Genomic DNA, 24,639 nt, shown 5'->3' with positions numbered 1-24,639 from the left:
GTTAGTTGTTAATGACTGATGCCTTTCTTCTCCTTTTTGGCTTTAAAAACTTTGAAGTCAGAATAGCTTTACCCATATAAAGTTCCAAAACACAGGGTGACTTTCTGAACTGATGTGTATTTTGCTTTTGTGGAGGGGGAGAAAAGTTACACATGGCTCAAACATTGCTGGTTTTCAGATTTTGCATTTCACAGTTCTAATGTCAGGGCAGTGTTTCTGAGAGTCCACGTGTTTCAGCATCCTCTCACGCCTTCCATTTGGAACTGAGAGGTTTTAGTTTGTTAGCCAGGAAAAGGTTTGTATGGCAGAATTGTAGCAACATCAGAAAACTACAGTAGGTGACAGTGCTAGAAAAGAACCATACTTCTAGTTGGTAAACTTACATTATTAATAGGATAAAACATGTGAATGCTCTTTTAAAAAGTCCGAATCCAGTAACAGAATTAAGCTACTTCAGTTGGAGTCTAGAAAACCCTTCCACGTGATCAACTCCATTACTTGGAATAAGAGCAGAAGGTCAAGCCATTAATTTGTAAATGCTTGTTAGTAATTTTTACAACCTCACACATAATGTAGATGCTTTAGAGCTGATGAAAACTAGCAGCAAAAGGGCTGAAAAATAACCCGGTTATCTTTCCGTTGCCAGCACTGTAGAACTCAATCACAGTGCAAAGTCTGTAAATATAACTGGAAGGATTTCTCAGTTTGTGCATGCAGAACGTCTGCTGTTCTGTGGTTCAGCAAAAGGCACTGGTCTGAGATCCCCATTTCCTGGTGACTGTTTGCTTTGGGAAACTGATGTGGAGAGAGTTAAGCTGTGGAGGTGGAAACACGTCTTGCTGCAAAGGAACACCTTCGCCCCAGTGCTGTCCTGCAGAGAGAGCTGGGGAGCAGCTGGACCCATCACATCTGCCTGGGGTGTGGGTCACCATTAGCAACATGAGGCATCAGATGGACTTGCTAGCCACCGTCACAGTTTTGGGAGTCCTGGAGCAAGGTAAATGTCCTTTTCTATAATGCTAGGTACTATTAAGCTAATTGTATTAAGCTTTGTGGAACTTGGTTCCTGTGTTTTGCTTGGAGTCTCTGTGGAGTAAAAGTTGGTTTAAAGATGCAAATGTTTGGCTGTCCATGGCAGAAGTGTTGTGTCTGTGGATGCCGTTACTCAATCGGGATTGAAATGATCCATGAACCTCAGAGGCAGCATAGAATCACAGAATAGTTAGAGTTGGAAAGGATCTTAAGATCATCCAGTTCCAAGCCCCCTGCCATGGGCAGGGATACCTCACACTAAACCATGTCAGCCAAGGCTCTGTCCAACCTGGCCTTGAACACCACCAGGGATGGAGCATTCACAGCCTCCTTGGGCAACCCTTTACAGTGCCTCCCCACCCTAACAGGAAAGAATTTCCTCCTTATATCCAATCTAAACCTCCCCTGTTTAAGTTTGAACCCGTTAGCCCTTGTCCTGTCACTACAGTCCCTAATGAAGAGTCCATCCCCAGCATCCTTATAGGCCCCCTTCAGATACTGGAAGGCTGCTCTGAGGTCTCCACGCAGCCTTCTCTTCTCCAGGCTTAACAGCCCCAACTTTCTCAGCCTATCTTCATATGGAAGATAGCATCCTAGAAGGAAATGAGATTTAAGATTTACTTTTAAATGCAAACCAATTTCAACAGTATAATGTATCCAAAGTATTTTCTGTGATTGAATTTTGGCAGGTAATTTGTAACTTAAGAGTGGTTGGAGGTGCTAAAACAAAGGCAGGTTAATGAACATGCTGATGAAGAGATCAGTGTGCAAATGTATATTGTATGTCTGTAGAAAAACGCATGTATTTCTCTGTGACCAATGCTATGATGTGTTTGTAGAGCTCAGCTGCACAGAGCAGATGACAGGGTGATTTGACAGCACACAGTAATTTCGAATATAATGCAAAACCCCTTCTGGTCAGAATCAGACATAGAGGTCTTCAGTTTCCATTGATTGGTTTGGTTTAGACCTCTTAGAAGCAATAGCCAAGCTTTGTCTACCTGTTGTGTTTAATTGTAGGTCCTTTGGGCAAAGGCCTCTCCACCCTGGGCTTCAGGAGGGTCATGGAAGAGGACATTCCTTCTGCTTGGGGTGGGGACAGAGCCCCCTTTTTACTAAAATCTTCCCATTTCAACAAGGCAAGGTTGGTTTGTGGGGTTTTTAATTACTGAATTAATTCACTGTAGAGCTATCACACCTCTGCTTACAAATGGATGTGCATCTGAGCAGCCTGAGGTATTTTTAGCCATCAGATGATCCATCTCTTAATATAAGCATTATTTAAAACACAAGCTCCTTGAAGAATAGAGCTCAAGATTTCTGAGTTATCAGTAATTTCCCCTCAGATAATTTACAGAGAAGTATCTGCAACTAGAAATGGAAGCTACTTTTGTCATATGAATTCTGTTTGTTACTAAGTGGGATGGAGGGAGTGTTTAGTGTGCAAAGGGAAGACAGGAAGAGAAACTGAAATTGAGTTATGGAAATGCTGCTAAGCCCTTTCCACTGGGAAACCCTCAGTAACAAATCCCTGGATAGCAGTTTTGTCTCAAATACATTTGTTTTATGAGAGTTTCAGGTGTTTTTTTTTTACAGGTTGTAGCCTTGGGCATTTAACTTCCATGCTATGCAAACCATGGTGTTAGATAAATTGCAAGCACCAGCACCCTCTTATCTATGTTAAATTGGATAAAGTAGCCTCATTTTAATGGTCTATGCATGGAAAGTGAAGAAGCAGTTACAAAATACTGTGTTTCCTTTCCCTCTCGGTGGTATGAACTATGTGTGCCAATGTCACCTTGAGTCAGAGCTGTGCTGTGGCTTTTCTTGTGTATTTTGAAATGATGCTCTGTACGTGAGTACAGATCTGAGCTTCATTCCGAGAAGGCAGAGCAATGAAACATGACGTGTGCTGTATGTACAGATCCTCTTCCATCTCAACCTGATGCATGCCACTTGGTTTGATGGCTGAGTTTAGTAGACTGTTGGTTGATTTTTAGTTTTCATTGTGTTTTCTGGGAGCTTGCAGTTTCCACCTTCTTTCAAGTAACCTTTTTTTGTCTAATTTAGTTATGCTCAGTTTAGCAAAGCTCTGAGCTTAGTGCCCTGTGGTGCGTGCCCCTGCCCTGTATTGAACGCTATAGCAGAGCAGAACCAACGTTTAGGTGGGTTTTTTCCCCTCTTTCTTATGGCTTCAAAGGAAATAAATAAAGCTTATGCAATGTCACAAACAAAGAGCTTGGTGCCAGGTTCATTCAGATGTGGCAGCTAGCAGCTCCAATATGATATCCAAGTGGGCATAATAAATAGAGAATGAAGGTCTGGCTGAGGAGCAAAGTGCTCAGCCCGTGTGAGCCACATGGGAGCCTATAGAGGCATTTAACCTGGAGACATGAATCGCAGAAAACTGGTCTGAAAGGTTCTGCAGAGGAGGTTGAACTCTGTTCCCTGGAGTCCACACTGAGCAGGCTCAGGCAGTGTGGGTTTTTCAACTCCTCGTTCTGAGAAGCTGATCTGAGGGTGATTCTTCATCCTTAATGCTTCACCCCTACAGCAGGTCTGGAGGACAGCTAGCCATCCCCTAAAGGCTCTTGCTCCTCCTGGGGGGTTGTTTTATATTATTATATATATATATTTCTATTGTTAGCCCTAAGCATAAGAGATGGTGCAGTTGGTACCAAGCAGGACAAAGATCATTGCCCAGCACAGCCAGGCTTATGCCATAAGCCAGAGCCATGCATTGATGTAGTAACTTTAGCTCAGTTCATTTCTTGAGCAGTGGCTGGGACAAGACCCTGAGAGTATTAAGTAGTTGTATCTGTCTTGTCCTTAATCTTGCAGCATCTGTCCCTGCTTTCTCTTCTCTATCCTGCTGTTGTGCTTTTATCTTCTTTGTTAGAATGAGACAGTCCACAAGGCATTCCTTGCAGCCTGGCTCCTTGTTCGTTGCTGCATTAGGACCTTCCTAATTCGAATGACTCACTCATGGCATGCTGCCACAGCCACCAAAGTGACTGGTTTTATAAGGTATTTGTCTCCTATATGAAAATTCTCATTTTCAGAGGCAGCAATGTAGTGGTGCACCTCAATACTTGAAACATCAGTAGTTTCAAGTAGTTTTATTGGCACATTTATTCCAGGCTGTGCGCAACAGCATGGGCTATGAACCTAGGCAGTGCCAGCTCTTCTAACCCCTTGTTTGATCCCAGGCTAAATACAGTGCTGCTGGACTGTTACCCTTCTGTGTTCTTTCCTTCCACAGCCTATTTCATGCTGCAGGTGATCCATACCCAGCAGCAGCACAGGATCTCCCCTCCCAGGACAACAGGTCACCCTGAATTTGAGCAGATCTTCAGAGCTCAGTAAGACTTTGACTTCTCTGGTAAATCTAGGTATGACTTGAGTCAAGTGTCACTAATGGGAAAGACTGAAGTCACCCTCAAATCACCTTTTCACTTTCTACCACTGATACTAGGTATTGTAAATTATGGTTTTTAAATGCTTTGTGTGCAGAGGTCTGAGGGTGATTGGGACACTTTGCTCTGGCTGCAGTGTTTCTGCCCATCCATGATAATCCTCCTTTTGGCACTGTGAGACACAGCCACGTTACAAATTAGTGGCTGCGTGAAGGAGGGTGCATTAATGCATTATAATCATTAAGCTTAATATTAATGTTGCCTCCAAATTAATACCCTAATATTTGCTTGTACGTTGTTGCTGTTAAACTACAGCAAAGGGCCTTGCTGGCAGAATCAGCCACGAGGATGTTTTAGGTTTTGTCCCTTTTTTAGGCCCTTGTCCTGTTAACATCAGTGCTGAGGCTGATTCTTTCTGCTCTGTTCTGATGGAGAGAGCAATGCTGGAGCTAGACTGGAAATGTTCACAGATCACTTCAGCTTCCAGCAAGCACCAGATTCCATCTTTCACCTCAGTCACTGTGTTTCATAAGCAATTGGAAGGAACTGGCCGGAGCTGGTTTGAAGGGTAGCTCAAGCATGGCACTAAATCCCGAACAAAACAGCTGTGTGTCCTTGCCAGTACATGGGAAACATTTGAGGAGTGACATGGGGAGGAAGGAAAGAGGAAAGGGAAGGAAAGGAAAAGGAAAGGAAGGACATGGCAGAAGGTTCCCTCTTAACAGCATGAGCTCCCTGAATACTGCTAAGGAAGCTCTACCTGTGCATGTGCTATACATGAGGATGTGCTTTTAACTCTCATGTCTGGTTCTCACCAGGGTGAATTGCTCAGAGTACTTCCCAGTCTTCACCTCGCTCCTCTGGGTTGCTGGAATCTTCTTCCATCAAGGTAATAGGGATGAATCACAACATGCACAAAAGCAAAAAGCGCAGTTAAAATCCCATTGTGACTCAGGCGTGTCCTCTCTGCACCCACGAGATCGTTGCTTGGGGAATGCAGTCCCCTTTGCTCAGACAGCCAAGGGGTGCCCAACCCCAATGTGCATAAAGCTGCCGGTAGCAACTGAGAAATCCCTCTGGGGATGCTCTGCCGCATCAGGACTTGGTGCCATCTCCCCCCAGCTGTGGCTGCAGCGTGCAGGCTGCTCTACCTCTACACCCACCTCAGGTACTTCCAGGGATATGCTGCGGCTGCGCAGGGATGCTGAGTACGCAGCTGGGGCTGTGGGAGCCCCAAACCCACCCAGGGAGCTGGGTGTGGGATGCAGCCCTGGGGCAGGTTTCCTTACCACAGGTGGGACCAAAGGCAGGTTTTACACCCTTCTCCTCCTCTCCTGTCTCTATGTGCTTGTGGCCTCTTCCCTGGCTCAGGAGGGTGCAGTATGCTTCATGCCCTGGGTCTGTTGGGGGTGTCTGATGGTGTTTTCTCCCTGTGCAGTTTGGGCCCATTGTATGTCAGTGCCTGGGTGCTGTGGCTGCTGCTGGGGCTGGTGGTGGCCGGGCTCCTGGTACCCTTCCTGCTTCCCTGCTGCTCCCCATGGATGGCAGTGCTGGTGCAGCCCCTCCAGCACCTCAGTGTCTGGTGAGAGGGGCCATGGCTCTCCCAAACCCTCCTCAGTTCTTACCTTTGAAGGGAGGTGGATGCTGGCACTGCTCTGCTTGTGGAGCTCCACTCTTCAGAGAGAACAGCCCTTCTAGAAAGCAAAGGATGTCCAGCTTCTGCTCCTGATGATGAGCTTCACTGCCGGGTTTTGTAGCACTGTGCTGTCGAACCTCTAATACCTTTGGCTCTGCCCCACAGAGCACGGATTAACCTGTAACTTCACTCACCATTGTCACTCCTCCTTACTGCTCTACTGATGGATGTTGAAGGATCACATCATGAATACGCAGAAAAATAAGTCCCTTTCCTCAGTAGAAATCCCCTGTGATTTCCAAAGGCGGCTGGGGACTGAGCAGTGCTTTGGGAGTATCGGCTATTGATGAGTGCTGAGGAATAGCTTTGTTTAAAGTTTAGGGGCTACATCTGGTCCCTGGTCCCCTGGGATACCCACCAGGCCCCTGGAGGACAGAGCCAGAGCAGCGGCTTTGCTGCCACAAGTGACTGTCACTGCTGCACCAAAGCTTTAAATTTAGCTTTTATTACAGTGCACATTATTTTATATATTTATATAGAGATGTACTTGAAAAATCAAATGTATCCAATAATAAAAAATACAGCACATGAAAGTAGTATAATGCATTCCAGTGTATAGCTGAAGAGACAGCGGGATTTACACTAATCCCTACTAGTTTTGAACTGGGCTACTTCTGCTTTATTTTCTTCCCCCCCCCCCCCCCAAATCCAATCACACCAATCAATAACTGAAACAATTCTTTTAAAAACCATCATTTCTGCACTCAACGTCAAGGCATGAAGACACTGGAGACTTCACTGTGAGTGAAGGGGCTGTGTTCAATGCTGGCAGGCACAGTGTGGTGTATTTCATAGTTCTTTTTGTTTTCCCTGCCATACTCGTAGCTCCAACCCCTTCGGATTCATTCCTCCTCTGCTGAAGGAGGGTCAAGTCTTCACCCTCACTTAATCCTCAGCTGTGTCCAGGACTGCTCAAGGCAGACCTCAGTCCCTGCCCGTCTCCATCCCAGCGCACCCATGGGGTCAGCCAGCGGGACTCAAGGTACCCAAGCACCCCAAGTACAGCCAGAGGTGGGCCGGTCCTGAAGGTGGCTGAAGGTGCTTTTTGTTCCCACGCTTACCACCAGCACTCATCCCGACCCCAAATCCCTGTGTCCGTGTGGCCTGAGCTCAGCAGCTGCACCCACGAGGGGCATCGCCCTCTGCTCCGGATACCGGGGTTTGCCTGGTTCTGCTCCTCTTCTGGAGCAGGCAAGGTCCTGGCCCTGCAGCTCAGGCTGAGGATGGTGATGCCGGATGGCTGAGGCCGGCTGCGCTGCCCTTGCACCCGGGCGAGGCGCCCCGGCAGGAGGGAGCGGGAGGGGAGAGAGCAGGACGGGATCCACGTGTGTCCATCCACCCTTCGCAGGCAGGGTCACTCTGCCTTCTTGATGAAAATCTGGGAGTGGAGAGGGCTGGGATCAGAGGGAGCAGGGCAGGAGCCCCGGGGCATCCCAGTGGTGATGGGGCCTGGCTTACCTCGCTCAAGATGATCCACACTGGGGAGTCGGTCTGGATGGACAGCCTGATGGCCTCCAGCGGCCCGAAGGATGGGTCCACCTCGCCCTCTGCAACGCCCTTGGAGAAGGAGCCTGGTGGGGAGAGCACAGGGATCACACAGGGACAGACTCCTCGCATCCAGCCCTCATCCAAGGGGATCACAGATAACTATAGCAGCTCCCCACCACAAGATGGGCTGAAAACCATCAGTGTGGATGTCAATACAGGGCAAAATGCTATGCTTAAAGGGACAAAAATCAGCTAAACAAAGCAAAATGGAGAGTATTTGGCTACACATCACTGCTTACAGGAATGGGGCAGAGTGGAACAGCATGGTCCTGTAAGAGACAAATGTTGGTTCACAGTATATATGCCATGGAGATAATAATGTCTCATTTTTGGTGGTGATTTTACTCTTTTTGTTTTAAACGTAACTGGAAGAAGCCAGATAGCACTGCAGAGGAATGTGAAGTGGCAGAAAGCCACATGTGCCAGGGACTTTAATTTGTCTATTTAAAATAAGAAGCCTTAGCAAGGACAAGTCTCAGCTTTACCATGCACCAGCATTTCCCCATAGACTGCAATGACTTGCTCTTGTCCAAGGGTATGGCAAGCACTAAAACAAGCTCAGGTAGCAGAAGACAAAGTCCAAGCTTCCAGTGTTGTGAGCATTGACACAGGCTGTGGAGGGAGGGTGTGAACTTGCCTGGGGTGAAGGTTTTTAACAGCAGATCAGGCAAATGGATAATCTGAGTAATTTGGTCTCAGCTCTGAGCAGAGACAGGCAGAAATATAGGGCTGCAAACTACCTGGAGAGGACACCTACTGCAAGAGGGGAGGGAGAGCAGTGGAGGAGAGGAACTGACCATTAAATCCTGTTCCAACCTGGCTCCTGACAAGCAGAAATAACTCTTTGCCAAGTGAACAGCACTGAGGGTCTGGATTCCCTGGAGGGTGAGGCTATGGGCTGTGTTATCAAACCCACACCCCGCACCCTGCTGTACCTATCTGGATGTAGCCATCCGGTGTCCTGCGGTATTTGAACACTGCACCTCTTCCCTCCTGCAAGGCTTCCTTATCCGACTGCAGGCTCTGTGGGAAGGAGAGGAGCGGTGTGCAGGGCCAGAGCAAGAGCCGCTCAAAAGCTCCAAGCAACAGCAGCAACCCCAGAGCTGCCCTTGCCAGCACCCTGTCCCATTGCCTGGCACCTCACGCTTCATTCTCCAAAACAAGAGGATGTTTGATGCCCTCATGCTGCTGCTTCTGTTGCACCACCCTGGCTCCATTCCGTCCCCTGCAGCCCCCCCACCTATCCGGCATTCCCTCTGTAGGCAGGGATGGCTCAGCACAGCATCCCTGCTCCCGAGGTGGTACCACACCAGGCGTGACCCCCCAGCAGCACCTCTCAAAGGCACTCGAGCCTTGTGAAGGTTTTCCTGACGGCGTCAAGCAGTTCCCTTCTCTCCAACCTCTTGTGCTTCCCACTCCGCCCCCAGCTCCATCCTCAATAAACACTTACGTCAAACGGCAAAACCTCCACAGTCGTATTGAGGAGTTTGTCCTCTGGGTGCTCGATGTTCCCGCTGCGGAAGAAGAACCTGTGACAGAGACCAGAGCCATGGAAACCCACGCTGAGCGAGGGGTGACACGAAGGCTTTCACCCCAGCTGAACATTCAGAAAGCACACCCTAACAGGGCCCTTCCCAACAAGCCCACGAGCACATGGTTTGGAAGGAGACCTTCTGCACCAGGTTAGAAACAGCATGGACTGCTCACAAGAGCAGGAAAGCAAAGGGCTCCAGCAAATATGGCCCCACCAAAAAAGGGTCAAGTTATTATCCCCCTGGAAAAGCACCACTTCCTCCTCCTGCGCAGCCAAGCAGGAGACAGGCAAAACATTCAACATGAGCCAAACGAGCAAGAGGGAAGCGTCTCTGCATGCTCCCAACCCCATTGACGTCCCCCAAGCACTGGCCTTTCGATGCGGAGTGGTTTGAAGAATCTGAATCGGATGAAGTCTCCGGCAGTGGGAGTGAAGGCCCAGAAGAAGTCCTCCCGCAGGTAAGCCTTCTCCAAGGTGAAGTGCTGGTAGGTTTTCAGGCTGGTGCTCACCTCTGCGGGAGGGTTCACGTGCTCTTTGCGCAGGGCCTGCTTGCCAAAGTCCTTGTCCTTGGTGGGCACAAAGCAAAGAGGCAGAAAGGGGTCGTGAGCTGCTCTCCCCCATGAGGAACACAGGCTCCAGCAGCAAGGTGCTGCAAATTAAAAGCTCTCTATTTGCTTAGCACAGAATGATGAGGGATGGAAGTGATCTGGGAAAGGCACCAGACAAGGCAACGCGTGACTGGATCCCAGGAGGACACAATGTCAGTAGAGGCAGCACAGAGAAGCATCACTGCCCTGCACTCTAATCCAGCACCAAAGAGCCCTTCATTGTCCAAGCATCCCTGCCCCATGAGCACTGCAAACAGCCCTTACACCTGAGGAGAAGGTGGCTGTGAGGCTGACAACAGCATATAATGATTGGATTACACAGGCTGATGGCCACTGATACAAACTGGATTACACCATCCATTTGCCTGGGGATCAGGCAGACAGAGGATTGAGCACATAGACACAACCAGTGTCTGTGTGTGTCTATGGGTCCTGCACATATAGCTGTGTTGATATTTAAATACACACACACAATTTAAGCTCTTACATAGAGAGCTCTAGTTCACCTATCAGCAAGCCCCAGGAACAAGGAGTGGGGTAGGAAGGAAGTCAACCCAACCCAGGAGTCCTGTCTCCACGGTTTTCCAGTAGATGCTTTGAAATCCATTGTATGAACCACAGTTTGGTGCTCAGGATGGGCAGCCAGGACTTAAAAGCTTGCAGTGACTCTTGGTACATGTCACTGCCATTCTCAGAAGCAGGAGCCACACGAGCTCACTGTAATTCAGAATAAAACACACCAGTTGCTGTCCCTGATTTCCCCACCCCAAAAGCAGCCAGTTCCTCAGTGCCTGCAGGCCAGGCCTGGCACAAAGGCCACATCTGCAGCTGGGACAGGCGGCTGGTACCCACCTTCAGCTTCTGTATCTTCCCAGCCAAGGAGGAGTGGGTTCCCACGTGCTGGAAGAGCGACGGCTTGAAGCGGATCCTCAGGTTTGCCTTCTGCCTGTCACAGTGTTTCTGGAATGAGACAACCCCTCAGTGCCCCAGACTTAAACCTCTGCAGTCAACCGCAACCCACGAGAGGAACAGACAAGGGGATGAGGAGTGACAGACATCCGTTCTTCCCCATCTCTGTGCCCTTCTTTGCTGCTTTGGCTTTCATTTGGTAAGAAGGCTTTTAACCACACTCTGTAGGAACCTGACTGTGACTCTTGGCCACTCACTCACCAGGCAGCTGGAGTGCCCAGGTTTAAGTGCCAGGTTTCTCCTTGCCAAGCATAGCTTAGCAAAGCTGAGCAAATCTCTGTGCTGTCACCTAGGGACGGCCACAGAATTTAGTTTCTTTTGTCCATGGCTCATTGGGAAAACCTTCTTCCTACAACTCGGAGCTCAGGATCACCAAAGCCTGGCGTACATTAAGTCCAGGGATATTCAGAGCCTAAATGAACCATCAGCAAGCTCAGGCTCCTTCCAGACAGGCAGTTTTCAGCTTGTTGGCAGGTGCTGTTAAGCAGATGTCTGGCACGTGCCATTGTCAAAGCTGTTTGACTGTTTCACACTCATCTCACCATGTAAATAAACTTGGGAGATGCAACTGGGATCCAGCAGCGATTTTCCGTGTGGTGGAAGGAGAAAGACAATGGAATGGGAAAAGGAGGACAAAGGGGAAAACCACTGAGAGCATGGAAACGAGTGGTCACGTTTAAAAATAGTTGAATTCTCTCAGTTTGGGGGAGTGGGTTCTGAATTTGCTTTTTCCATGAGAAGAAAAGCATGCACACCCCTGCCACCATCTGCTCCCGCAGCCCACAAAGAAACCCTGGCACCAGCAGGGCACAGCAGGGAATGCCAGCCACAATGAGCCCCTCTGATGTGCTGTGGGCACCAGGCAGGGCACAGCAGGGAATGCCAGCCACAATGAGCCCCCGTGATGTGCTGTGGGCACCAGGCAGGGCACAGCAGGGAATGCCAGCCACAATGAGCACCCGTGATGTGCTGTGGGCACCAGGCAGGGCACAGCAGGGAATGCCAGCCACAATGAGCACCCGTGATGTGCTGCCTGCACAGGCAGCACCGGGAGCTGGGAAATTCCAGGCATGACCCCTATGAGCTGCAGAGGAGATAATCCCCTGATCCAGCTCATGTTACATTAAATATATTAAAACTAGCCATGCTAATGGCTATGGCTACTCATCGCCAGCAATCCTAGATGCAACCCATTGGGTCTGATCTCTGGATGGGGCGAGGAGGAGGAAGAGGAACAGAGGGAACTAAAGCATCACTTGATTTCTCTTTCTCCCTTTTCCCCTTGTGCTAAAGAAGCACTTGCTGAAAGCAGTGTTGCCTCAGTTGAGCCAGGAGGGCAATGGCTCTGCTGGTGGTAAGAAGGTCATCCTTTCACACAGCTCTAGCCCAGGTAAATCTAAAATTAGTTGAAAAAGAAAAAGCAGGATCTATCCAGAGCAGGCAAAGCACTTACTGAAAGCTCAGGTCAAACAAAATTTCAATCAAACAAGATAAACCCTCCCTGCTACCAATTTGATTCTGCACAGTGGGATTTACAAGGGAAAGTCGTGTTTGAAAGGGCGCTGGGCAGAGTTAATCATGCAAACAGTGGGGGAAAGGAGCCAGAAATCCACATGGAAAGTAGGTTAATTTTTAAAAAGGCAACACATTCAAGAGGTTTGCAGTTTCCCCTGGGAAAACCTGCGCTCTGGCAGGTAGGAGAAGATGCGTGAAGATTTGCTAAGGAGAAGATGATCCTGCAGAGCAGGATCTGCATTTAATCTACGCTCAAGCTGAGGATTTTGAAGGCAGGGGGACACAGACAGCAGAATCCTTCCCAGCTCCATCCCAGCATCCCACCACCCTGCCTTCACCCATAGCTGCGAGGACCCTGGGGGCTTCCAGGCAGGTCTGGTGATTGCTCTGCCACTCTTGAGCACATGGTTTGGACTCCGAGGAGGACACAGCAGACATCAACTGAGACTGGTCCTGCTGCACATGGGGGACTGGAGCCAACGACACGGCCTCTGCCAGGCATTAGAGCAACTTAAACCACATCTTTGCCCCAATTCTGCAGAGCCCTGAGGATGCCCTGTCCCCATAACACATAAATACAGTATTTATCCCCTGAGCGACCATTTGCCACCACAAAGTAGTTGTGACCACGAGCTCTCTCCTAAGGAACTGGCTTCAATTGCACAGGGACTCCACTGCTCATTCTCTGCCGGAGGAGGAGGGTGAGCAAGCATATGAGTAAATACAATATGTTCATAGAGAAGACAGGAGAGTATCTGGTGGTGAGCTCATCTTACATTTACTGTCACACACATTCCTCCTCTGCAATTCCCACTCGCTTTAGCCCCTCGCTGCTGCTCCGATGGGAGTTCAAGCACAACCTCCGCAGGGCACAGGGGCTCCTGTGCTGCTGCCTGCAAGGCTTTGTGCAGACACGTCTCCTCAGGCGAGATGGCAGCATGAAAACGGAGCCCATTTCACCCCTCTGCACCCTCACAGAAACCCTGACAAGAGCTTTGCGTGCTCTGCCTTCCTTCTGGGACACCATGCAAGGCGGGTTTGCGCTTGGGTCATCTGGGGTGAGCTGTCTGGGCTGCCCGCATGTGTGCTGAGGCGGGTACAGCACACGAGCCCAGAGCCAGAGGGTTATTCTGGGGTTATAGTCAGTGAGCAGGGAACAGCCTCAGGGAGAGAAGCACACCGGAATGAAAAGCAGCACTGAAGAATGGGGAACGGCCACTGTCCTCCAGGACTGGAGCAGGAATACCCTGTTAGTGCTCAGATGCAGAAATAATGCTTCTGCTGGCAGCTACAGGCTGCAAAAGCCTGAACTCGCAGGTCTTGGCTTACACAATCTGCAAGGACACCCTGCGGCACGCTCCCCAGGATGGCACGGTTCAGTGCAAAGTCAGTGAGCACCAGAGCTCACAGGGAAGATCCTCTGGACACGCAGACCAAGGGTGCATTTGCCCACACTCAATAGGTTTCCCCTCAACAGAGGCTGTTTACTTACTGCGTCTTTCTCAGGGTTGCAGACTTTCACCCAGAGGATGTGATCCAGCAGCCAGTCAATGGGTTTGTCCTTATAGAACATCAGGATGAACTCCACGATCAAGCTCAGATCCAGAGACTTGAACATTTTTCCTACAAAGAAAGAAAAAAGAGAGCAGCTATGGTATAAAATGCCAAGAATCAGAGCTGGGAAGAAAAAAGCATGGAAGACTGGGCTGTGAGGCTGGATGTGCCCATCTCTCTACGTAAAGGGAATAGCATGCAGCTCTGGTTTATGTACCAGTACTGCTGGCATCGCTAATACAGTTCTGGATTTAATACTCATTGCAGAATTAGAAAGCATTAGAGTCTCACAGGTCACAACAGCATCAAAAGGTCTAAAACTCTTCTACTCAGCAGCGAGAAATGAGGATGAATAACGTTCAGCCAGCTGCCGGCCAGGCCATTTCCTGCCCTGAAAACTGCAAGTTTCAAGCCAGTCAAACCAGTATCCAAAATAACAGATCAAGCTGCTACTGCAGCCCTGTACTGCTGTTCCCAAAATAGTTCTGTGCTGATGTAAACTTCCTTTTGCACACTCTTAGGCAACTCCAGATCCCATCCAGCCTAAAAGCTACTGGTCACATCTAACTTGTTCGACCGTCGGCTGGGCCAGTGACCAGGTTTATGTTTATTAGAAGGGAGTATTAGCAGTACCTGCTGTGTGCAAACACAAGGGTCATTGCAAAAACAGGGAGGGATCAAGTCCAAGTATTTCACTATTTTGTGGCACAACTCTTTGGACCAAGAGCTGAGTGCCTGCAGGAACCAGCAGTCATGTGTGCCCATGCCTGATGGGGCTGGGGTGAGCAGGGAAGAACGTTACCAATAAACCCCAGCTGAGAAAACTCCAGGATCATCCACTCCTCAGAGGGCTGCTGCAAGGCAAAGTTCTTCATCGTGCTGAGATAGTTTGGTTTGGCCACAATATCATCCTCCAGCTGCAAGAGGAAAGGACACTCAGTGTCAATGACCCATCCAGGTTCCAGTAAGAGCCCCTCCATGCACAGCAATCACGCCATAGACCAGAGGAAAGCTTTGGCATGAACCTAGTTTATTTCAGAAGGTGCTCCAAGCAGAGTTTTGTCACCCAATGTAACAAATAAACGAATCAAGCATTCCTGCCCTTCCTTGGTGGGAGGTCTCCAAGTTACAAGCATCTCAGAAACCCAGCTTTTGAATCTATCTGATTACAACCCGCTCCCACTCTGCTGCATCACACAACTGGACATGCTCTTTGCCCTCTCTCAGCTGGGTACAAGCCACACTGAACTCACAGGTGCACCCACCTCCCCTCCACCCCCAGCACCAAACTCACCTGCACATAATATATGCCTTTGGACTGGGCATACATCATTAAAAAGCAGTAGTCGAGGTTCTGCTTTGTCCTCCACCTGCAAGAGACAAACACAATGGGAGTGCCAATCTCTCCTGGAATACTGAGCTGTTCTGGGGAGCCAACTGGGGTTTGGTTTAAGCTGGGAAGGTGACACAGCTCTTGGAGCATGGGATGGCGTACGGCCTCTCCCTTTTGGTCTCAAACTGGTCAGCTACAAGTTACTTCCGAGTAACTGAGGGACTTCCAAAATCCCTCATCATCTGGGTTAAAATAACCACAGCACAAGGCAAGTCCTGCAAAGCTGGTGTCAGTTCGCACCCGACACCACTTCCTTGGACAAAGCAAGTTTAGGGCCTTGCCTGACCCTGCAGATGAGCTTTCCCTGCTGGAGTCACTGGGGGAGATGCTACAGTTACTTAATTCAAGTCTTGCTTGTTTTTAAGCTCATTGATTCTCACCTGACTCTTTCCTTGGGGTCCCCAAAGGATTCCCGCAGATGGGAGAAATCAGGATAGAAATGCGGAGATGGGGAAATTATCTCCAGGAGACCTGAGTGTATTTCCTTTGGGAATCTGAAGGAGAAAAGCAGCAGTAAACAAACACCATGTCTGACACATCATTTCATAGACCAGATCACTGGGTAAACACCGAGCTGCACAGCCAAACAAAAACCACAGCCTCCGAGAGAAAACCTCCCCAGCAGCTAGAGCACTTCAAGGCCTCATCAAAGGACATCAGCAGGAACTGCCATGGACTTGTAAAGCTGTTCTCTCCTTCCCATGGTGTCCAGTAGCCCCACATTTGTGTGCTCCCCCCCAGCATCCATCCTCTCCCGCATGCGGCTCTTAAGACCAGCCAAGAGGCCCATGAACTTCCTACAGGATTAAATGGACTGGCTCATCAAAGAAACAACTTGCCGGCATTCCTGACATTTAGAGACGTTTCCAAATGCATCAGTCATTAAAAGCCATTTTGCAGAGATTGTTATGCATTTCTGATAAGTTACTTAAACCACTGCTGGGCTGTAGTTAGGACAAGCAGCAGGAATTCTACCTGGTTCCCTTATGCTGATGAAATCAGCATCTCTTTTCCCTATAACGTAGTTAAGAACCCTCTTAAGAGTCAAACTCAAACAGAAAGAAAATGTCACCCATCTGAAAAATGGGTACCTACAAGAGCCTGGCAAGCAACAGCAGAGATTATTGTGACTGCGAGAGATAAGCAGGAAAACCAGTTATTTTTACACTGCCTTTCTGAGAACATTTGGTGCAAGGCTGATTTCCTTTGTTTGTGCAGAGCCTGGGGGACGGGAGATGGGGCAGAGGGAGACAAAGCAGTGAGATTGCCAAAAACTTCTCCCTTATTTTTCCCTCCCTTATTCCCTCTTTGGGACTGGCAAGATTTTCAAGCTGACATTATCAAATCTCCCCTTCCTCAGGCAGCAGTGAAACAGACGCTTCTCACTGAGCTGATAAAACCTGCACTGAAGCAGCCACTGCGTTCTCCCTCCGGCAGTCCAAGCCCAGCCTGCCCTGGCCCCACACCACCTCATTCCAGTTTGGAGGAGAACTCATTTCAGTGAATGAGGGAGGGGCAGGAGGTGCTGGAGAGGAAGATGGCAAGAAATCAGATCATTAAGTCAATTAAAGTTTCAGGCCTTCTACGCAGAGGCGCTCTCTGCAGCAGTGCCCAGTAATTTCATCAGGATCCATCGGACAATCAGTCCATTATCCCCTGATAAGTGCGTCCTCCTGCCAGCAAGCAGAAGGAGGGGAGCTCTGCCAGCTCCTGCACAGCAAGATGGAGGGCTCTGTTTCAGCTCTTCTGCAAGTGACGGGGAACACAACCCTCCCCATGCACACCCCAGCCCCTCTCCCATCATCGGCGTGGGATACAGGGTGCTGGGAGGATGTGCTGCCCTTTTGCATCTCCTCCTCACAGGGACTGTGGTCTTTCAGAAGCACGCAGTCATCGCAGGAGCTGGATGGGAGTCACAGCCTCTTCTCTCACCACCCTTTTCTCTTGCCTCCAAGCTCTGATGCTGTTAACGCCTGGACCAGCTCATGGTTAAAAATCCATCACTGGCTTTTACTTAAACAGCCACAGATGAAGCTGCAGAAGCCACTAGGACTCCAGGACATAAATAGCAGCTAGTGTGAGAGACTAATGTAACTAGTGCCTGAAACAAGGGGAAAACAAACAGGCTGGAGCGGGAAGAAAAACGGATCACGGGTTTTAAAGCAAAAGAAGGCAGGAGCATTCGGGTGTGCTTCCCACATTGCCCAGTTGCTCTGACTCTGCAGAGCAGGTAGAGGGCTGTACTAGACACAGAAATAAGTGCCAGGATTGCTGGAAACCTAAATCAATCCATCCTCTCACAACGCCACAGGACAGAGAGCACAAAATGAAACAGCATTACTGTGTGTGTTACATCCTGCGAGCACAAAGCAGCCTACTGGAGGCTACACATGGGAGGCATTTTAGAACAAGCAGAAAGAAGCAGCAATAGCAAAGACAGCACAGAGTCTAAGAACAGAAGAAAGAAAACAACAAAAAACCCCAAAAGGGAAGCAGCAAAGTGTGTATTTTCTCCTTAAAGAAGCCGTTCCCCGGCCTCACGACAGGCACACACCGTACAGCTGTAGTCATTTGGAACTGCTTACAAGTTTTTGATGTTTTCTGCCACTCCGGCCGTGTACTGCGGATCCGTCTGAAAACAGAAGATAAGCAAAGTCAGACCCTTCAGCCTCAGCCTGTGCTCCCCATGGCTCACAGATCGCCTTCAGCACACTCCAGGGGGACTGCCAGCACCTCTGCACCACCTCCATGTCTCCCTTTATGCCATTTAATCACTCCCCATGCTGATGGGCTTTTAGGAGCCCTCCTTTGTGGCCAGTGTTAACGAAAGCCATCACGCACCAAAGGACTCAAGACCCTGCACATCTTCCCCACGTGCTCTCTCCTGTAACTTCTGCCCCTGCCAGCGCCAAGCGATTGCACAAAGCGTTAACTCCTGGACTATTTATTTGCTCTATAGAAACTGGCTTTCATCCAAGCAAATAACTCATGGCAGAAAAGGCTCCCCGCCCCTTTTGTGAGAAAGAGGGGTCTATTTATAAGTGTGCTTTTCTCATTTCAGGTTCATTTTGATGTTTTTCTTCCTAGAAAGACAGTTTCTTCCCACAATCAACCCAGCAATCTGTTAACAGTTGGGAGGCAAAGGCCATCAGTGCCGCACGCCGCTATCTGCAGGCAAGATTAAGTGCAAATACAGGGACAGACACCGGACAGAAACCATCTGCACAGTGACCGGGAAAACAAAATCTAAGAACAAAGGGCAGGAGACCTGCTTCCTGCTGGTGGCATTGTTTTGGGCTGTTGTATGGGTCATGGGACTTCATGTCTTGGGTGGATCTGCAGACGCAGCACCACAGAAACCGGGACCAGCTGCTGCACTTGGCGCCAGGCAGAGGTGAGAAGTGAGATGCTGGGGATGTATGTGTCAAGCTGAGGACAGGGTTTCCACACTGGAATGGTGACAAGGGAGGGTTTTCTCAAGAGGAAAAAGGTCCCTTTCCCAAACAGGGCTCAGGCTCCCAGCGCTGGATTGATTTCTTACCCCAGTGCTGCCAAGAAACAGCAACAGTAAAAACAAAGATAGGAAAGATGCTCCTGGCTTTGGGAGCAAACACACAGCTCTGCTCCAAGCACCCAGCTGCCACTGCAGTGGTTATCATGTGCTGGTGACAGCCAAGCTGTCCAGCTCACCCCAGGGCTCCCCTCCACCAGCCAAGGAGCCCCCAGCTCTCCCAGGCAGCCCAGCCACTATGGTTGAAACTTATGGGCGTTAGAAATGGGTCAGAAATGGGAAAGCCCCATCCCCAAAATGACATTCACTTGCTCCACTTCTTGTCCTGAGTCTCCAAATTATCCAGGTTCATGCCACCCTCTCCACTGTTCACTCTTTATCCCACGAGTGAGGATCTCTAACAAGCAATGCCAAGTGCAGGTACATCAACAAACACTTTGGGAAGAGGCACAGTGGGCACGGCCGTGGCCAAAGCTTGGGAAAAGGATGTTGTGTAGCTACGAGGGCAAGCTTGGCAAGAGAGGACAGCAATGATGGTGGTGATCTGCAACATCTACCATCGCTGTTACTGGGATATGGCGCGTGTGCTCCTGCACTTTACAGTACCAGAATTAATGTATTCATTATTCACTTCCCTCATTCCAGGTACACAGGGAAAGTCGGGAGCTGCCATCATGGTGTGCACCTCATTTCCAAGTCAACTACACAAAACATAGCTGCCGTCCAAACCAGGACATGGTTTTGGTCAAGTTGCTTAAAACACCTTGTGCTTTAACTCCCCTGCTGTGAAAACAGCATCAAACCTGTCCTGGCTCAAAGGGAAATGATGGCCAGGACTCAACCTCATCCCGGGCACTTTAGGTTGCACCCATCTGTGCACACCTTCTTGGACAAAATACCAGCCAGAGACCTGAAGGCCAAATGCTACTCAAAACATCACATTATGGGTAAATAGGCAGGAAACCCAGATATTCATCTCTGTTCTGCTCCCCGTAACATGCTGATAAACTGAGGTTTATCTTTCTCACCGGATTTCTGCAAATTAAGACAAATGCACTTCAGGCTCAAGAAAATAATCCTGAGGGGAAAGCCATGGAGAAAAATAACCATCTAAACCCATACATAAAAGGAGCTCTTGTGGATTAATGTATCAAGGCTTTTTAGCCCTTGGATTCAGCAACTGATTCTGGGCTCCAGATATCAGTACGCAGAGGCATAATAATCCCAGCCCCAAATCAGTGGACTTTCAGGTTCTGAAAGGGTGTTAGTGCTGTCTCATAGGCATAGAGAAACCAAACTGCTTCAGAAGCAGGTCTGAGAGCTCCCCTAGACATGGCCACAGGGCTGCTCCAGCACGTTTTGGGAATAACCACTCAAAAGCCATCCAGTTTAGACGGAAAAGATAAATGCACATGCTACACCAGCAGTTGCTAATGTTACGTGTTTGCCTGCTCACACACTGACCCATTATGGCCCAACCAGTGTTTGATTTTGGGCAGGATGCACCTAATAATGCTGGTCAGGCAGCAGCCCAAGGCTGGGCTTATCTGCCCCAGCAAGCAGCAGAGCTGACCTGCAGGTGAGCAGCCATCCTGTTTGGCACTGACTTTGGCAGACAGTGGGATGGGATGGGGGCCAGGGAAATGGGGCAAACAGGCAAAGCTGTATCTTACCTCAGCTATGAGGACGACAATGACGGAGTCCTCCTTCTCCTGCTGTGTGAGCTCCGAGATGAGGGAGTTGAGGGTGTCGGTGAGGTAGGAATGCACCTCCCGCTTCACGCTGGGGATTCCCATCACGACGGACACTGCCCAGGGCCACGGAGAGATTTTAGAGAGGGGGGTGTGCTGGGACAAGGCTCTTTGCTCTGCTCCTATGACACCTGCTTGGTGCCATGCTCCATCATTAAACACAAGCAGTGATGAGCAGGCTGGCAGGTTCCTGGGCTAAGTAGTGCTCCCATACTCCTGTCCCTCAGCCCAGTACCAACCAGCAGCACCCCAGTGTGCCAGGCTGGCAGGGGACCCCTGGCAGACAGACTCCTTCTTTTGTCCCTGAAGCCTGGTGTCTAAGGAAACATCCCCAACCCGTCCCTCTCTTAGGGGCCTTTTCAGCCTGTGAATGGTAGCTTCGAGATCACTTTTATTCTCCAAATCCCTTCCATGGCCAGAAGCACCGCAGTTTAAGAGTCAGGTCTTTGGCTTTGGGTTGGGATTTGGGAGCAGGGAGGAACTGTCTAGTAACCAAAGTCCTATTTCAGATGGGATTTGTCGCCTATGACAACTTGAAAGTCTCCATGACACTCCCTGCAAACTATGCTTTCATCTGACCGCCTTCCAGGCAAAGCCTAGAGCACTCTGGAGATGGAAAGCAGCAAAAAATACCTGGCAGAAGCATCGAGAACGTTTCAGTGCCAGTCAAGAGCAGACACAGCACTACCCCATAGACTCGCAGACATGACATGGCTCACCCACCCCACGTGTCACCAAGGAAGCTTGCATGATGCATGCAGCCGTTCCTCCAGCCCTGCTCGTATCCATACCACATCCAGGCATGGAGGAAAGGGGAGGGACAGGCACCAAGGTGAGGAAGAGCACCAGAAGCAGCACTAATTCCCATTTACCTCCAGTGCGCCCCTGTCCCACATGCACGGCTGGCTGCAGACTGTTCTCCTTTGACAGCAAATGTGGCAAATGATGGAAGATGGTGGGAAGGTGCAGCACATTCTTGTTGGTGATATTCCACAGTTTTAACTTGGTTTCGTCTTAAAAAGGAAAAGGGAATCAGTTGCAAGACACGGTATGTAGGAAGAGATTGCAAGGCAAAAAGCCTTTTTGGAGCAGCCTGGCCACCCGAGACTACTGCTGGGTTATAAGAAATCAGGCCAACCTTTAACATGCTACCACAGACCCAATTAAAGTTCAGCAGGAGCCAGGAGGGCCTTAAAGAAGTCCCAAAATATTTGGGAAGTAGGGGGGAGAATGAAGATAAAATGAAGGTCAAATCAGATCTCTCTGTAGGGATCCAATTTTCTTTAACTGTGCAACTTAAAGAAAAAAGAACAAATAAATGGGCAAAGGGTGCTCAGCCAGCCTAACTCCCTTCCCCGCCCTCTCTTTGGATACCCTTTTTCCATATGGATTCAATACAGCCATAGGAAAAGGCATGTATGACTTGCAAGGGAAATAAAAAGCTTGTAAGCAAGCAAATGGGCAAATCCTCGGCAGAGGCAAATCTCAGTGTTCAACGATGCCTGTGCACCTGTAATTAAACAGGAGTTTAAGGGTTCCCAAGTCCCTCTGAACTCCACAATTTGCTGGTGCTGGGGGAGAGAAGAGCAGGTCCTGTCCGCAGCCCTGCGCACACGCACACACACCTCTCTACCTCCTCATTAGCAACAGCCCGAGATCCTCAACGTCTCTGTTTATTCACCAGATAAGCTGCTCCAGGTCCGGTTTATGTCCCGCAGGGCCTGCTTCTCCGAGATCGCCCTCTTGATCTCCTCCAGGACCAGGTTGAGCTCCTTTGAGCGCTTCAGGCTCTCCTGCTCGGCTGCATGCAGCCGGTCCCGGAGGGCGAGGAACTCCCGCTGGTAGATGTCCACAACGTCACCTGCGGATGGAAAAAGAGAGAGATGCTTTCTCCTCTGTGCTCCAAAGGGTTTCAAGCCACAAAAGCGATGCACATCACTTGTACATCCCCTGCCTCCACAGTCCGTGTGGATTTAGGGAGTTGTGGTCCAGCACGCTGGTTGGTGAGAGGGGTGGAGAGAGGGCAGTTTAAGTTGCAGAACTACAATTAAAAAGCTGCTCCTGTATTTCCCTTTAAACTTCAGTTCCCAGGTCACACAGGAATGCAATCTGGTTCTCTGTGATGGGAGCACACAGCAAAGAGTAAGTCGCATGGTAGTTAGTTCTTCACTATATACTCAGAAAGGGGAGTCAGCTGCTGGCATTGATTTTACAAGCAATACTCTGCATCTCCCTCTGGAAGTTTGGGGGTGTGAGATGGTGCCTGCTGGAGTGAGCGGCAGGGAATCAATCAAGTGAAAACAGAACTGAAAGCACTGGTAGTGATGGCCTGTTAAAGACAAACCCAAGGAACATCAATATTTTTAATCGCCTTGCTCCTTGCTTTGGGTTCTTTATGGCACACAAAGGAAAGAGCTTTAAGAGCACAAGTCAAAGAGCATTCAAGTGGGTAATTCCACAGAACCCCTGGACAGCATCTTGATGGTCTTCTATAGATGGCACAGGGCATCTCACGGATGAGCATGAGTGATGGAAAGCAAGACAGTGGGAAGAGAGATGCGGCTGTGCAGGGACATGAGGGCAGGGAGGAGGCAGCGCCTCCTCCAGCTTTGCAACAGAGTCCCAGATTCTAACAACCAAAAGGGACTTCTGGAATCTAACCTTTCTGAAACATGGCAGGATAAAGAATGTCAGGAAATAGCTGCCTGGATGCTTATATAAATCCAAGTGTTTGGATATACACCTTAAGGATGCATCACATATACAATATATAAAAATAAACTTTTGATAGGGTAACAAAGCTTTTTCTTTAAACCAATATCTTATCAACATGCCTTTTTTAAGCAATAAAACTATTAAGAGCTTTCAGCTGGAACTAACTACACAATAGCTGGGAGTGGAATCAGTTAGCCACTAATGAACTTTCCTGGGCTGTTTTTTAACCCACTGTTAATGAAACTACTCATTAAAAAAAAATCTGCTTTTATCTGTGGTCACTCATGTGTTTTTAGTAAGGCTTTAACTCACAGGACTATACCCAGAAGAGATTTATCCACTGACTAGTAGACCTTTAGCCCAGGGTCTACAGGAGGGCTAATGAGAGAGCCCACAACCAGGAGAGCTAATGACCAAAATCACTGCACTGGAACTTCCCAACACAGGGCTAAATACACATCAGAGCCATTGAAACAAGACACGCTGACTGCTTCTATTTTGGAGTCCGTAAAGAAACAGGAATTTTGAAGATCAGACATACCCAGCTCCAAAGCAGTGAGTTTCCAAGACAACAGTGCTTCCTAGTCATGCTTTTGCCTAGGAAAAGTTTCCCCCATGGGTTCTCTTCACCCTAAAAAAACCTTTTGTAAAGATTCCCTGCTTCAACACCAGGGACCCCCCAAGGCCGCCTGGCTCCTATTAACCTTTCAGTGTTATTTTCAAAGCCTGTGGCACGTGGGGAGCGAGCAGAGGAAGTCACACCCATTTGATGACTCTGTCCATCGGACAACACGTTATTCACAGAAGGTTAAGATACAGACACAAACAGGGCCAGTCCTTCCTTTTTCCTGTGCGGTGCCGCTCGCTTTCCACTCCCATTGAGAAAGCCTTGGAGGATGTGCACATAAACAGGTTAACACCCCGCTCTGGGAATTCACAGAGGGATGTCAGGCTTTAAATTGACTCCATGATGAGCTAGAGCTTTACCTGCTGGCACCTCGCAGGCATAGAATAAACCTTTCAGCTTCCCGGTAGTACTCTAGATTATAGGGTTTCCTACTTGTGTCTTTTACCAGCTGCGTCTGTGAACAGCAGCAAGGAACAAGTCTCACTTTCTGCCTTTGCAAGACATGATGGCAGCAGGAATTGTGCCTGTGCTAGGCTGGAAGCATTTGGCTTTCAGCATACCAGGGGGTTACTATCCCATAGATGCTATCAAAGCCAAATCACAGCTAAAGGCTGCCATTAGATCTCGTCCTGCAATACCTGGGAGCAGAGTAAAGGCAAGGCTTTGCACTTAATGGCTTTTTCCAGAGCACTGCACTTCGTTTGTGTCAGATTTAGAAGGGAAATGTCACTGATTATTCCGTCACTAATGACCTGCCCGCCGAAGCCAA

General features: G+C 49.1%; 2 protein-coding genes across 7 annotated transcripts in view; one reads left to right on the top strand and one right to left on the bottom strand.

Annotated features, from left to right (window-relative positions):
- Nucleotides 1–789: 789 nt before the first annotated feature.
- LTC4S (leukotriene C4 synthase) lies at nucleotides 790–6,435 on the top strand. Of its 5 annotated transcripts, XM_061360117.1 has the most exons (5): nucleotides 790–997; nucleotides 4,295–4,394; nucleotides 5,267–5,337; nucleotides 5,571–5,648; nucleotides 5,883–6,034. In XM_061360117.1, the coding sequence occupies exons 1-5, from the start codon at nucleotides 799–801 to the stop codon at nucleotides 6,032–6,034; spliced, it is 600 nt and encodes a 199-aa protein (XP_061216101.1). In that variant the 5' UTR covers nucleotides 790–798. The 5 variants fall into 5 exon arrangements, with proteins under 5 accessions (XP_061216101.1, XP_061216098.1, XP_061216099.1 ...); XM_061360114.1 differs by having other exon boundaries at nucleotides 5,428–6,435; XM_061360115.1 differs by adding an exon at nucleotides 2,053–2,176 and having other exon boundaries at nucleotides 5,267–6,435.
- A 138-nt stretch (nucleotides 6,436–6,573) lies between these two features.
- Nucleotides 6,574–24,639, bottom strand: part of MGAT4B (alpha-1,3-mannosyl-glycoprotein 4-beta-N-acetylglucosaminyltransferase B) — a 50,637-nt gene continuing 32,571 nt past the window's right edge. The window contains exons 2-15 of one of the 2 annotated variants that reach the window (XM_061360104.1): nucleotides 22,209–22,388; nucleotides 21,400–21,540; nucleotides 20,450–20,583; nucleotides 17,851–17,897; nucleotides 15,646–15,759; nucleotides 15,167–15,242; nucleotides 14,675–14,789; nucleotides 13,811–13,941; nucleotides 10,687–10,794; nucleotides 9,599–9,792; nucleotides 9,143–9,221; nucleotides 8,628–8,715; nucleotides 7,603–7,715; nucleotides 6,574–7,522 (exon numbers count right to left, since the gene is read on the bottom strand). In XM_061360104.1, the coding sequence (XP_061216088.1) occupies nucleotides 7,499–7,522; nucleotides 7,603–7,715; nucleotides 8,628–8,715; nucleotides 9,143–9,221; nucleotides 9,599–9,792; nucleotides 10,687–10,794; nucleotides 13,811–13,941; nucleotides 14,675–14,789; nucleotides 15,167–15,242; nucleotides 15,646–15,759; nucleotides 17,851–17,897; nucleotides 20,450–20,583; nucleotides 21,400–21,540; nucleotides 22,209–22,388 (1,544 nt within the window). In that variant the 3' untranslated portion in view covers nucleotides 6,574–7,498. The remainder of the gene's footprint in view (nucleotides 7,523–7,602; nucleotides 7,716–8,627; nucleotides 8,716–9,142; nucleotides 9,222–9,598; nucleotides 9,793–10,686; nucleotides 10,795–13,810; nucleotides 13,942–14,674; nucleotides 14,790–15,166; nucleotides 15,243–15,645; nucleotides 15,760–17,850; nucleotides 17,898–20,449; nucleotides 20,584–21,399; nucleotides 21,541–22,208; nucleotides 22,389–24,639) is intronic. The other variant, XM_061360105.1, reaches the window with a different exon arrangement.

Source organism: Neopsephotus bourkii, unplaced genomic scaffold (genome assembly GCF_033783945.1).
Source record: "Neopsephotus bourkii isolate Nb327-2 ecotype Australia unplaced genomic scaffold, CSIRO-AGI_Nbou_v1 NB_1016, whole genome shotgun sequence".
In the NCBI taxonomy this organism is placed as follows: domain Eukaryota; kingdom Metazoa; phylum Chordata; class Aves; order Psittaciformes; family Psittacidae; genus Neopsephotus; species Neopsephotus bourkii.
The sequence above is the reverse complement of the archived record's forward strand: the minus strand, read 5'-3'. Positions and strand labels throughout refer to the sequence as shown.